Raw genomic sequence first — 15252 nt, forward strand, 5'->3', positions numbered from 1 at the left:
AAAAAGACTCCAATTCGGAGGTAACCATTTAATTTGTAAGAAAGATCGGGTTACACCGAATTCAAGAGCACTGCAGAGACTAGTAAATGCACTTTTGCCCCTTATCCAAAGGAAAATATGTTTTTTTTTTTTATTCTTGAAGCTGGGGAGGTTTCTGTTTGGCATTTAGTGAAATTCATGGTGCTTTGGCAGGTTCATTACACCAACATTTGTCTTCTGCAAACAAAGTTACGGTCACACAAAGTATGACTGATTCTTGCGCGGTAGAATGGTTTTGGGATTCTCATGTGTGTGAGTAAGGAAAATTATTTCAGGGGTAATATTAGAAGGAGAAATAAGTCGCCCATGCATGACCCTCTACAGTAATCTATCCACACAGATGCATTAAAAACCCTTGCATGTACACCTAAATCCATCTAGCTACCTTCATTTATTCAACCTACCAATCATATAGCTACACGAGAACCTATTCAACCTACACACATGCATGCAACACCCCCACCATCTAAAACATCAATCTACTATGCACTCAGCCATTTATAGCAATATTCCTACCATCCATGTGTGCATCTATGCCCACCCACCGCTATTCACCCACCAGTGTGCCTGGAAGTGTGTATATGCAAATTATGTAGACAAGTGATATTTCATGTTCCAACATGCTGGTTCGGTTGTTTAGTTGACTGTTGTGTGCATGTTGCTCCCGGTGAGCAGAGTGGTTTGTGTGTACTTGTATGCATGATCTGTCTAGGTGCATCGGTTTGATCCTTATCTTTGTACATTACCTATGCGAAAGCCAGACCTATTGCCTTGGTCAGTGCATGTTTATACTCCATATCAAGATTATTTCGTTACTGAAAAGTGACCGAGGTTCATCTAGAACTGTCACAATAAACTCTGTGGATGAAGAAGGTGACTAACAATACAGAGAATAATCCTCCATAATTTTCAATATAATAATCGTGTCTAAAGAAGCCCATATGGGTATAATTAAGAATGGAAATGGTATGCCAAACAGCATTTACTGGCAGGAGGATTTCTTTTTTATTGTTATCAACAACTTAAGGTCAGATCATGCAGTCCAGGCAAAGAAACAACTGGTAGAGTATCACAGCAACAACCATCAGGTACTGCTGACTATACAAAACCACCCATGTTACAAACTATAGAAAATTAAAAGAGCAAACTGAATCAGACTGATATTTTTATTTTCATTTAGTAAAGCTTTATAAATCACTTAGGACAAATTCAAAAGCCAAGACAACTCAGGATGTCAACATGCTTTAACAAAGTTTATACACTTCAATAAAATAAATATATGGAAATTAATAATTTAAATTACTTTTACAAATATACTGTGACACTAACGGAATGTACATCCATTGTTCATTTGTTCATCACTGACCCCTCCCTCGTCCAATAAATTACTGACCAACAACAAAACATTGAATTCTTAAAACTACATCACTTTCTGCACAACAGTAGTTAAGTCCAAATTATTTAAAATATTACAGAATCAAACCTAATCAAAAATATTACATGGACACACAACACTCCCTAAACTACAATGCAATGTTTGTTACAATGCCATGGCTTGCCAAAGGAAGGAGAAAGTGCACATTGAAACACACAAGAAGCAAAGCATTTGCACATTAAACTTGCTGTACATACTGCTAGCTGCTTCAGTAATATTTTAACATTGCAAATAGTCTAGGTGTGCTTAAATAGATATTCCAATATGCACAGTCAGACTACCATGCTTCTATACATATTCTATATCAGGTGCATTTGGTTTATGCAAGTTCATATTATTTCATAGTAATATCCGATTATGGTTTTAGAGTGCAGAGTGCTGATCAACAAAACATCCTGTAGTGCAAATAAATTATTTTGGTGCAAAGAATACAAAATGAACTTGATTGTTTACAATAGCTCTAAGTGCTCTTTAGTCTCCATTATAAAAGGAACATTCGGAAAAGTAGGGTGCCCACTAATGGAGATTTGGGGTACTAACCCCAAGATTAAATGGTGTGCGCCGAAGGGAATGCAAACCCACCAGACAGCAGCCACGGAGCAAAGTGCCCATATTATAGAGGGGATCAGTTGCTCCTCTCTGTGTACTGCAAGCCCATATTATTGTAGGTATGATGGGTACAGCTACGGCCAACACATCCACCCAAAAACTATCGCTCCAATATTTTTTCATTATACTCCGTGCTGGGGAACTCAGTTCTCTCTCAGTTTCGCTTTCTGGGGTGACCTCAAAGTCAAGTTCCTTCATAGCACGGTTGGCATTATATACTGAACTCATCTTATTAGAAGGGGACCCAGTGGGGGATAAAAGGATGGCAGAGTTTGGGTCATTTGGAGTTAAATCTAGCATTAATGTGGGTGCGGATTCAGTGATGCATTCAACATGAAAGCCGCCAGCTACCCACAGAGCAGATGATGCACTAACAGGGTTGTTGTAATGAGATTTGAAGATTTTGAGAACAAGTTTTTCCACATCGAGGCTATATGGTACCACATCAGTTTGGATAGCTTGTTCCATCAATATGGGGCTCTCCACCACTCCAAGGGACATTTCGTCACTGGGAACCTTCACACGAGACTTATGTGCTGATACAGCATGCACAGCACAGGAATCGAGTAAAGTGTACTTCTCGTTCTCACTTGGTGTTATCAACACATCATCAAGTAAATCAGTTTTGTTTGCCATATCATCATTTAGTAGAAGCCCACTGTCTGCCATTTCCTCTACTGCTTGGTCTTCTTCATCAGCCATTTTCCCATACATTGTGCTTTCGGTTATTGACTTGCCTGGTGATTCACACAAATATTCAAGACCTTGCTCCTCTCCCACAGTCCCGTTCTGGGCCAACTCCATGTTGTGCAACAAAGACTCCAACTTCTTGTTCTGAATGTTGATGTCTATGAAATACTTTTGAATGCCTTTATCTTTCTCTTCTAAGCTGTTTTTCATTGTTTCAATAAACTGCTTAAGCTGTTTGATCTCCTTCCTTGCCTCCTTTAAAGCAAGCTGTGCTTCAACTCTATGGCATTCTTCCTCAATCCAATCTTCTCTCATACGTGCCAATTGCGATTTCAGATCTTCTATTTCAGTTTCCCTGTGGTAAAGAACAACAGACACTGTAAATGCATGGATTATACAGACAATTATGTTGATCTGGTTTACACGGGGGTTCCTAAATTAAATTTCAGTAATCATAGTACACAGTTTCTAGACGTTTTGAAGAAAAATACCAAAATTTAGATGAAACCCGAAGGCCTCCTTTGAAAATGATTTACAAATAGGTGTTAAGTGTCCCATTATATCAATAAATGTGAAACATTTAAATATTTTTTATTCAAGATAAAGTGTATATGTTGCTGATTTGTATGATTATAGTGTATAAAATGACAAAGATGCCAAAGCTATAACTTTATATTTTAACAAATATTGCAAATATTAAGAGTGTTCCAGAGTTAATCTTCTTTGGTTCTAGGTCTGAAAAGCTGAAATTCAATATTTGTCAGTCTATGCATTTTTGATAGCCATATACTTAATATTTATATATGTTGTCAAAGGAAATGGTCACATTGTTGTACCACTGTTTCTCAGTGCTACAGTACTATCCTGTAATAATATTTTAACTTTTATATCATCTTACCGTCCATAGGGCCAAGAAAGGAGTAGAATGTATTCTATAGAAGACACAAGTGTATCTGCAGATGAGTTATGTTTTCTAATAAACAGTGCAGTGGCCAAGTTGGCAAAAAGTTTGAAGTCAATTAGTCATGCTATTTTAACAGTGATGTTCGTAACCTACTTGATATCATTGGACAAAATATAATACCACCATGACTGACCACTAAATTATTGTTTTATTTTGCTTATATTCACACATTTCTTTAACACCATAGCTGATGAATACACTTTGAATAATGGTACATTAGAAGATACATGCTCTGTACCTCACTGTGAGAAACTGAATTATTGACTAGGAGAAGTACGTCTGCAACCTCACCTCTAAAAAGTAAAAGGCAGGTTTTGACAAGGAGTGCTGGCTAACAGCTGGTAGCTGTGCCTTTAATAAATAAGCTTTCAAAAACCAACTCACCCATGCTGCACAAATACATGGTCATCCCCCTAGGATCACCTGCTATCATAGCATCCAGAACTATCATTAATCCATCTCAACCAAAGAGCTCCCCAACAAACTAAAAATGTCCTACATTAAGCCAGTGTTAAGAAGAAAGGGCTTGATAAATTGGACCCAACAAACTAAAACCTAATTGCATACAAATCATTCTTTAGAAGCTCATTGTAAATGCAGCTTTCACCCAAATCTCCTATTTACTTGAATAAAACAAACGTTTTGCTGACAGACAGCTGTGTTCCATCCTCAAAGAGGCATCAAATTCATGCTAATGGCAATCTGAGATGACCTGAGGAGCTGCATACTTCACCTCCATCATCTTTCAACACTGTTGACAATCAACTACCACTCAAAGGGTAAATTGAAACTAGGTTCCAAGGCATCGTTTTTGGCTGGAACAAGGCTAACCTAGCAGGAAAACAAACATGCATCTTCCTTACTGTACATCACAATTCAATAAATGGGTAGGTGTTCCTAAAGTCTCAATCGCCTCACTTGATGATTTTTTTATGTCAACATGACCTCACTCACAGAGCTCCTCAACTCTTTCAACAGTACATGCTACAACTGCAACAATGAGACACAGATGTAAACATAATTGGAACTGGATATCTCAGGACTCACCAAATCTCTAGCCCAGAAAAAGTATGGTAATGGAAAAAACAGTTATACTAATTATAAAATGCCACTGTCCTAAGGGAGCAAAAACCAAGACTTACTATGGTAATGTATTAACACTACAGTGGTCTCGACCTCCGAGAGAAGGAGATCAGAATAAACTATACTGATTGTATGTGGGTCCAGAATATATGTTTTAAAACTACCTTAGAATATACCCAAAGTATTTTCCTTTACTTTGAGGGTACAATGGGAAGGGCTACAAACTAGCTAGGATGTGAGTTCCAATGTTCAGTGTTAGTCATTCTTTTCTTATACAGGTGATGCAAACATGTTTTGGCCACTCTATTGGCCTGAAATAGGTATAAAGCCTTAGTCAGGGAAATACAGGATCCCCTACAGACTATGCTCGGTCTTTATATGTGCAGGGAGGCAAGAATAAGTTTTGCCTTTTAGGCAATGTTGGTAAAAATACTCCTGCGGACATAAAAGCAAAATCACAATGTATGGTACGTCCATCATATACCCCAGGTATGCGGTCTATCCTCTTTTTTTCATTTTACAAATGTTGACCATGTATTATCCTGTAGACAGTGAAAATATTGTGTTGCACACATGAATTCACACAACATATGTGCAGAAAAATTTGAACATACAACAGTGGTGTACTAACCCTACTTTTTAATGGTTACAGACTAACTGATATCAGAGGGGAGGCCTCTTCTGTAGTCACATAGGAGAAATTTGCCTTACATCTCCTATACCAGTCACACATAAAGAGTACAAGGCTCCTATCATCTGTCACTAAACTGGCCAAGTAATTATTTACATTGTCCTACATTACAAACAGTGTTTATGTAGCATCCTTTGCCTAGCCAATTGCATCAGATATACCCACTCCACTTATATTTCATTATGATATAGACAAAGTGCACAAGGTACTTTACAACTATCAGGCTGTTGAACTAACGGAATCCCACTGGTGACACGGAGTAGAACACTCGCACCGGAATCCACCCGAGGGCACTCATGATTATATATATGTATTCATTCACACGCATCACATTTTATTGGTTCCAAACATTGGCATTTTTACATGTAATTAGGACAATAAACAGTACCTCTTTCAACTTGTCACACCCAGGGTAAAGGTTTCAAGCATGCATTATGCAGTCGAGTATTGACTGAACAACTGCTATAAAGGTTAAGACCAGATAGATATCTTGAGGAAGCAGGACACGACCATTTGACCAGCTTGACTAGGCCTATGCTTTCAGCCAACATAAAAAATGAGAAACCTATTCTTGATGTTGAGTAATAAGCTTTCCCCTAAGAGACTACAATCTTAGTTGTATCTCCTTTACACTTTTTAAACCCATGATGCAGAAAACAATTATCTTTTTTGGACAGTGCTTCGGTCAGAACTAGACTGTACTAGGAGGAAAAAACTATTTGTATCGAATGTCTCACCTATCTCTGCTAAGAATGGAATCTATCAAACGTTTAACATATCAACTACCTTGTTGTGCTTTTATGTGCGATTCAGGCATCCTGCTCCTGCTAGAACTCCTGTTTTCCAGGTCATGTTCTTATAACTGTTAAGAGCAGTTTTTTATCTGCAACTCTGAACTGCAAGGATAGCTCTATCAGTGCGCAAACCCACACAAATCCCTTCTCCCTAGGTGCGCCGATCTATTGGACTGGAAGCAGTGTAGTCCCTATACGGACTTTGGTGTGCCTCCATGGTCCAGTCTCTCTAGTTAGGAAAAACCTTGGTAGTGCCTTGTCACTATTACACAGTTCAGGTCTTTAAAAACAGGAAAAGGGTCTCAAGTTTGAATATTTTTTTGAATAAATCTTCAAAGTACAAAGGTACAATTGCAGTTAATCAATTAGTAATTTAGTCAATGTGCTAAGCCTAAATACAGAAATTCATAAACTCAGGAGAGTTCTATATAAAACAGACAGAGATTCAACTGCTATGAATGGAGAAAAGGACTCCTTCCCACATCATAAATTCACACACCTATAAAAGGTTTTAGACAAAAGGTTTTTATTCACATTAGTACATGGTTCACAGGCTCATAACCAATGAGAATCAAGCCAAGAGAAACATCTGCAACAGAATACATCAGATGTTTTTCTCACTATTCTACTGCATTTGTTTCTATGCTCACATCACCTGGTACATGGGACACAACTGTTACATAGTAGTTTATTCAGTTTTGGACAGCTGAACATGGCCTTGAGAAAAATAAATTTCACTAAGAACATTCAGTAAAGTCCTCGTCTTGCTCCGTGGAGCATAGAAATTACTTATTATAGTGAGGAATGAAACAGCAAAGTTAATAATGTGGCATAGCACAATGTCATGTCAAAGAAGGATGACAGAGACTAAGTTAGCGTGCTTTACTTACTCCATGATTTCTAAGATTCTCAGCTTTGAATTCCTTATAAAAATGGCATTTACACTTTCTTTTTGAGGAAACAGGGTACCCTGCAATGATCTCGAGTGGTTGCCTCACTTTGGAGAACAACATCTTTTGTAGCCTGAGGAGGGGTGCGAGGGAGTTTCCAATTCTGGTTCCCACCATGAGAGACAATCTTCTTCATTTCTTTGGTAATCCCATTCTCCTCTCCTTTTAGAAAGCACTGAAAACGCTCCTTTTCTTGCGATTTCCTTCGTAATGGGAAGCATGCCAGCGTACTTGCTCTTAAAGGTTTAAGCAATAAGAGACCTACTGGAGTGATGGAGCCCTTTGTAAAGTTGATTTGCATCTACAGCATGTCAGAGCAACTTGTGTCACCTTCCCTCTCCATAAAACACTTTCTATATTTGGATCCTCAAACTCCAGAAACAAACAGTTTCTCAATCCTTCTCTACTTGTGCCCCTAAAATGTGAAACTCCCTCCAGGCCTCAAAGAAATTACAACATCAGTGTTTAGGCAGTACTATACTCAGAAGGGCTTCACTATCCTAATACTCAATAAATTTAAGGTACTGTATTTTCCTACACACAAATTCACTTCCCCTTGTAAGGCCTACATCACCCAGGCATCGATGTCTTGGAATGTAAAATAGACACTTTCACCTGAATCCTACATTTTCGTATGGTCACCTCAATATGAATTGCTCAGTAGATTCAGGTTAAATTTGCAAGCCTATATTATTCTGGACTAAGTGCGCTGACTTAGTGCTCAATGCTCCCTTGCAACAGAATGACTGAACAGGCAGACTGTATGATCAATGGCAGGGGTAGCAGTTCATTTCCTGACAGTACAAATTTGACCAAGGCCCTACTCAAGGTTTCCATTAAACAAACCTTGCAAGGATGAACGATTTAAGTGGTTTAACACAGTAATGCCAGCCAATGACACCAAGCACTGAAATGACTGCATACTCCACATTAGAAATTGGATTTGATGGGCTAGTCTTGGAGCACCATGTTGGTATATCAATAATACATTCCGAAATACACTTGACATGGAAACATTTGCCAGAACACAAACAGTAGTCATAAGTCTCTAGGATGGATGGATGGAAAAAACCTACCTTTCTTGAAGCCTGCTTTCAGACTCTTTCAGTTTTGTCTTCAGATGCCTTATGGCCACCTCCTTCTGCTGCAGTGGTGTCAAGTACTGCTCAGGGTTTGGTGGTTTAATGCCGTGGTTGTCGCCACAGGAGTTATACCTGGCAGTGCGTCTGTAACGAGAAAACAGACTGCTATCCTTCCTATAAAGATACATAGTTTACTATTTTTGATGCATGCTCTTTACGACGCAGGACACGTCAGGATGCGACTAATCTAGCAAATGAATTCTCACTTGGCTGCTGGAGAGATCAAATTCCACGTTCTGCAGTGTATTAAGAGCATTGGTGCCAAGTGGATCAAGATCAAAGCTTAAGCCACTGTATTCACGCTACAGCCAACAGCAGTTTGCATCCCGAAACATTTATAAGTACAATGTGATTGGTACCCAGCGTTGCTGACTTTGAAACTAGAGACCTGATTAACTAACGCTCTGTACAAAGGGCCCTCTATGGAGTTTGTGGTGGTGCTTTGCACACTTTTGTTTAACAGAAGGTGACACTAGACGTTTGAGGCCCTTTCAGCAATATCCGTTTCTCAAGCGCACCATGTATGTCATAGAATGTGATGTGGACATTCCCTCACGTCCACAGGCTGTCCCCCATGTGCGTGCAGGAAGATTTTGCCTGTGCGCTGGCACCAGTTTACCGAGACAAAGGCATGGCGAAAAGGGCCCTTGATTAATGTGTAAAGTGTAATTTGCAGGAGTTGTGCAATGGGGGTCCAGAGACACCCGAGACCCTACCAATGCTGCAGTCACTGACCAAATGTATGTTGGGGGGAGGGGTCTATATCTTTTAAAGTGCCCCTGTGTTTCAAGCAACATGTCTCTTTACAGCTTGTGACCACATCCAACTTAGGGAGGACTTCAGCTTCCCTCTCAAGCATCGGGTAGCCTTTTGCAGACAAGCACAAAGCCGAGTTAACACATTTATAGGAGACAGGACATTTATCTTACCAATCTGTGGCTGGTGCACGAGTCTAGTTTGCTGGTGCACCAGGTTAATCCAGAGCCATAAATCTAATTTGATAAACCAGGTCCTGTATTTTTTTCAGTTTTGGCACTTGACCTAAAGAACTTCTGTGGGAGCAAACTGCTTCATTGGACTGTATCAGACCTTCCGACTTTGAAAATAATGTTACTATGCGAGGGGCCTTCAAGAGGCGTGGTCCCGGGTGAGCCACAGGCTTTGAGCTCACCATCACATGGTCAACCAAGGAAGGGGCAGGGTTTAGAGCTTGAAACTGCTAGAGTTCACCATCCCATAAAACACAAATAATAAAAGCTTCTTCAGCTACTGCAAACGAGCTGGGGAGGTTGTAAAACTCCCGATGGATGATGGTTGCCCAAAACCTCCAAACACGAGCTGCAAACCTGCGCTCTGCAGGTGTTTCCAGTTCACTTTGTGCCTCACTGATTTCTCCTCTTCACCAGGAGAGAGCAGGAAATGATTCATGATAGCACAGTATAAGTTGGTAGTCTACTTGATTTCGAAATGTAAATGTCTGAAACATAAATATGCAAAGAAAAGCTGGACAATGTTCAGTCTAGTACCACCCCAAATAGATGCTTCCACTACCATCACCAGCTTAACTTATTTTTTTCTAGTTGGCCTAATCTCAACCTCCTACATCATGATGTACACATGCCATGTTGGAACAGAAAGTTCCCTGCATAGTATGGACGTGTTCTCCTTCGGAGGGTACCTGAGGTGTATGGATATTGGGATCTCTTGTACTGAGTTTTGTTCATGGACGAACACGGATCATGAGTGCGCCTAGGCCCGTCTTACGGCAATGCTGTCTGGTTAGGCCCTGAGATGTGTGCAAGTATGGCTCCCATAGTGGCAGAGGGCTACAGCCCTCACCAGAAGTTACGTGACAAGCACAGTGATGTCAGCATACCATTTCTGTATTTTGCAAGAATCAGTAGTGTGAAAAGACCATTTTACCCTTTGTCACTGGAGTGGTGCTTATCAGCCCAGTTATCTGAAGTTCTTTTGCTCTGTACTTAACTCACCCTTGGCCTACACATGGTGACCGAGTAGCACAGGTCGTCATGTGATGGTTACATGGGGTGCTGGGTAAAGGGCACTTAAAAGGAGTTGACAACATGAATTTTAAAGGACCACACACTAAATCACACCTATGTCTGGATATGGACCATAAAAGTGGGAGCATAGATCCCACAAGATGTGTATCAGCGTAGTCAAGATCATCATGAATGGAGCTGCTGCAAGCAGGTGTGGGGACCAAGGTCTTCTAGCTGGGTGACAGTCCATCACCCAGGAAGCCACTAACACTTGCCCTGTGCCTGGAACACCAGCCTTCCCCTGAGAAGGAGGAGAGAGCAGGGAGGGAGCAAAGCCCAGCAGGGATCCTGGCAAGTGGATCCTAGTGAGCCAAGTGCGAGGCTTTGGTCCAGTTGGGATCGTTGATGAGTCAGCTGTCCACCCTCTTGCAGAAGTGAGCAGACCCCGTTGGGGCTGATGTGAATTTTCAGGCCATCACTTGTGGTTCTGAACCCCATATGCCAGGAGTGAGTCACTTGGACCAATGGGGCGGATGATCATGTCTGTAACCACCATATTCCAGGAAGGCAGTTGGGGCACTAGAATCACTGGGCAAGTACCCAGATTGGAGAAGTACCCACGACCATAAAAGGGACATGAGATAAAGAGCAAAAGCCACCCCGAGTTCACGGCTATTGCCCCATCCCCTTACCTGCACAAATTGCAAATGAGAAGCCATCTTCTGCATTGGGAAGCTAAACTACCCCAGCATGCCGCACCGGCGGACAACTGGAAGATCTGAACATTTCTTTTATCACTGGAGCATGGGCAGACTTATTCAGGTCATGATTGGGTTCGCCTAGAGCATGGCCGGAGGACATTTTGAGACTTGCAGAAGCTTAAGGTATTAAAGCCATAGTAAGCTGAATTTTCAGAGCTAAAGTAAGACACTGTTGCACACTGCTAGTGTGCACAACACCCGTGGTGTCGCTTCCAGTAAACCACCAGGGACACGTTTGATAGTGTGGCAGAGGGAGGATCGGGTGGGGGACAATGCACAGAACAGCAGGAGAACAATCTCTTGCCAAACATAGTAGTTGGACAGGACAATCAGATTACTGGAACTCACTGATTGTATTTGTAGTTATTTACCCATTTTTTACCTTACACTACATCCTCGCAAAGAGCCCAGGACTTCTTGACCCGCACTACCAGTGAGAGCCAATTTGCAGACGGGTTGGTACTTGGCCCAGTAGGTCAGGACCCATAGAAGGTCGGGTCCTAGGACATCAGCAGTAAGAGGCCACAACCCCAATGGTTGGACCGAATAACCCCTGCTTGTCCGTGGCCCTTTTAAATAGGTAGTGACAGCATCATAGGTTTGAGATATTCGTGCTACAATAAAAGTTTTAAAAAATACGTTTTTGCAGTGAGAAAATACATGACAAGTATCAGATCCCAAAAGAAGAGTCAGTTGCCTTCTTGGACACTGCTTGTTTTTTATTCTAAACAGGTGCATCTAGTAGACAAAGCATGAGAAAAAAAAAAAGTTTTTTTTTAAATACCAGTTGTGCCACCACTTATTTTCTTCCAATATGTCTGAATTGCATCTTTTTTGTTTGGTACAAACCAGGCTCCCAGTGCGTTGCACATTCACTAGCAACATGGAGACAAATATAGAGACTTCTATACACAGCGTTATAAGAAGTTCTCCACATTCAGTGCCAAGTGATCCAATCCCTCAATTTCTGACCATGGGTTTTAACAAAAGACAGGGTCATATAACATTTGACCTGTGCTATTTCATGGCCTTGATCGTAAGTAAATCAGTGATTGGTGCAAACATACTTCACCAACTGATTATGGAGGTAGTATTTAGAAGAGCAAATGTGTGACATGAAAGCTTGTGCATATTTGTTGTGACGTGTTGCGGTAGTGATTTTTTTTGTGCTTGCTTTATTATTACAATGTAATGTGGCTGTGTTGTACGGTGGTTGTTGTGTTCATGTTTTGACTGTTATGTATTGCTGTGCCATATAATGTTTTTAATGTGTTATACTGCTTTGTGCATATTATCCAGGGTAGGAGATGTGGCCTAATGGCCTGAGTTTCCAACTTAGGAACTAGAGAACAGGTTTGGGTTCCAGCATTGGCTCAACATCTTGCAATGCAGGGCAAGTCAATTAATCTTGATGTCCAGGGGCCTACCTACTATGGATTCTGAGAAACTGTGCCAAGTAGCCATTCAGCACTTGGCACTCAAGGTTAGCATGGTCGGAGCAGTCCAACGTTCCTTCAGGGGGTGGGGTGGGATAGGGTGGTATTGATATAGAGGAGTGAACACAGGGTAACAACTCAAAATGCAGGGAGCAGCATCATTCATTGTCCAGCCAAATACTCACTTTCATGACAAATAAGTATTTTGTTTCTACCACTATAAGCACAAATCAAAAATATGATGTTCACAAACTACACAGCTTCCCTGAGGTTAGGGCTCTACTGTCTATTTATGTGGTCTCCCCTTGTCCCACTCACTCTTTGCTTCTTGCAATAGTGATTATTCCCCATTCACTATACGCACCATCCAGGGTAAGCCCCACTAGTAGTCAGAGTCTCAAGAGTCCACTGTGACTATTTTTAAAGACAATGTTCCAGCCCCGCAGCACTCATTAGCAGCAAGTTCCTGAGGAGCTTACTGGCATGAAACCAGCCTTACTCACAGCTCACAAGACTGGAGTGTCCGAGTTCTTGAGCTTGCCCATTCCAAAGATGCTCGAACAGGCAGCAGTCGATGTAAGAGAGTTTACTGCACATGGCAGTCGGAGACTCTTCACATACAGTTGCACCTCAACAGCAACCAGAGGTTCTTGATGGCTCCTCTTTGCAAGTTAAGTCTTGTCCCTCTGGTGACTGGTGGGGGGGCAACTTCTTTGCCCTGGACGGTGTGGAGGGTCCCACAGTGGCCTCACTCCTCTCAGTGTTGACTCTAGCCAGATTGCACAGCTTTCTGGCCCTGGTGACCTCTTCTGGCACACAGGGTCATAGTATCCTCATGGTAGGTGGACTTCATCCCAATCAGCACAGTGAAGTTCTTGGCAAGGGCCCACTACCGCACATGGGTAACAATCCTTACTAGACGCCACTCTTTTCACAACAACCCCTTCCTGGCACACTGGGTTGCCGCTCTCCACTATGCATAGGCTCTGGCCCGATTGGTGAAGCGATGTACATGGATTAATTCAAGGTGGCACTCCTCTGGCATACAAGGGTCTCCTGATCAGTGCAGTAGCTGTCTCCTCAAACCTCCAAAAGAAGGTCCACTTGACAGGGTTCCCCACTGAACCTCACTTCCTCCAGCACTCTTGTCTTCCTTGCAGACCACTCTAATCTTGGTAAACAGATAGGTGCTGGTGCTCCAGGGCAGGTGGTCTTGGATTCCCTGGGTGATGTCCCCCCCCCCCCTCACCCAGCAGGGAGACTAGCAGGACTTGCCCTCCCCCCCACCCTCCTAATCCTGGTCACAGGCAGTTGTCTTGCAGAGCTTCCTCTCTTCACACAGCACACCTGACTGCTTGACAGATGACAATTTTTAGGTGTCTCAAGCTCCCTTTCTAGTCCATTTCTAGACACCAAATGTGATTTAGTCAGAGTCTTTAAAGTTTTTTGTTGGGGTTTGCTTCTTTTGAAGTGTGCACTCCTCTGCTCTCTTCTTCCTCTTTAGAGCAGTCTGTCACAGCAGGAGGGACTCCAAAGCGGATAGCCCCACATCACAGGCCATGAAAGTGACTAGCGGTCACACCTGGATGTCAGCCATAATGATAGGTCTGTCAAAAGGTTAGCCAAAAGCCCCAGCCCTGCTCTACGATTTTCTTATCATCCCCATCTCCTTCCTTATGTGTGCCCAGGCTCCTTCTCATTGCATCACAGAGCACCCTTTGGAGTGGTACAGGGGAATCATGGCTCTCGCTTCTCCAGTGTATTTCTCACCCAGATTAAAGGAATGCAGCAATACACAAACTTGTCTTTAGGTGCAGGGGAGGGGCTCTCTACCTCCTATTCATGTTTCACCATGGAGGCCTGGGTCTCCCAAAATGTAACCCAAAGGCCCCCATGTATTGCATCATCCACAGGCACACATACAACTAGTGCATGTCTACAAACTACACACTGCAAAGCACAGTACATTACAATACTTTATTCCAGTGGTTCCCTCTACTGTTCATAGGGCACTGAAAGCAGTCCTTTCAGTCATTTTTCAGCACTTTGTACTCATGAATAAGAGAAATGGTATCTGATGATGTAGAAGGGTCTATTTTCTTAGGTTACATTCTTTAAGATTCTCGAAGGACTTATTTGCAATAAGGATATAGCTAGGCTAATTCAGAGTTCAGAGAGCCTTCTCTGCATCACTCACCAGGTGGATTAGACCTACCAGTACCTTAGTCTACTTTGAGACCCAGGTCCAGCTGGAATTCAGGTACTTCTAATTGGAGTCTGGCAGCTTCTTGGCAGAGGTCTGAGCTCTGAAATCCGCAGAGCAGCCACTTGGATGACTTCTAACACTTTTGTCTCTCCTAACAGAATTCAGAAATTAAAAAAAGTATGACATCTGGACAAATGCTCAGTTCTGTTGTGAAACATGTTATTTGGTTAATATATCACTGTGTGTTGTGGTGCATTGGATGCTTGAGTTCAGCGTGTTTACTATGACTATTATAAAGCTCTGAAGGTTGTTCTGCTTTGGGTTTGGTATTCTTCAAGAGTAAGGACAAAGTAGGGAACCGAAGATGATGCTCCGTTTACTTCCCAGCAGTCGTAATTACTTCTCATTCTAATCATCCTTCTCCCAGTCACTACAAGCCTGTGCCCGAG

At 42.0% G+C, this 15252-nt stretch overlaps 1 protein-coding gene across 3 annotated transcripts in view; it reads right to left on the bottom strand.

Moving 5' to 3' along the window:
• Positions 1 to 1191: 1191 nt before the first annotated feature.
• Positions 1192 to 15252, bottom strand: part of SYBU (syntabulin) — a 200525-nt gene continuing 186464 nt past the window's right edge. For 2 of the 3 annotated variants that reach the window (XM_069220634.1, XM_069220636.1), the window contains 2 exons: positions 8332 to 8481; positions 1192 to 3128 (listed from right to left, as the gene is read on the bottom strand). In XM_069220634.1, the coding sequence (XP_069076735.1) occupies positions 1991 to 3128; positions 8332 to 8481 (1288 nt within the window). In that variant the 3' untranslated portion in view covers positions 1192 to 1990. The remainder of the gene's footprint in view (positions 3129 to 8331; positions 8482 to 15252) is intronic. The other variant, XM_069220635.1, reaches the window with a different exon arrangement.

The sequence above is a fragment of the Pleurodeles waltl genome, chromosome 2_2 (genome assembly GCF_031143425.1).
Source record: "Pleurodeles waltl isolate 20211129_DDA chromosome 2_2, aPleWal1.hap1.20221129, whole genome shotgun sequence".
NCBI lineage: Eukaryota > Metazoa > Chordata > Amphibia > Caudata > Salamandridae > Pleurodeles > Pleurodeles waltl.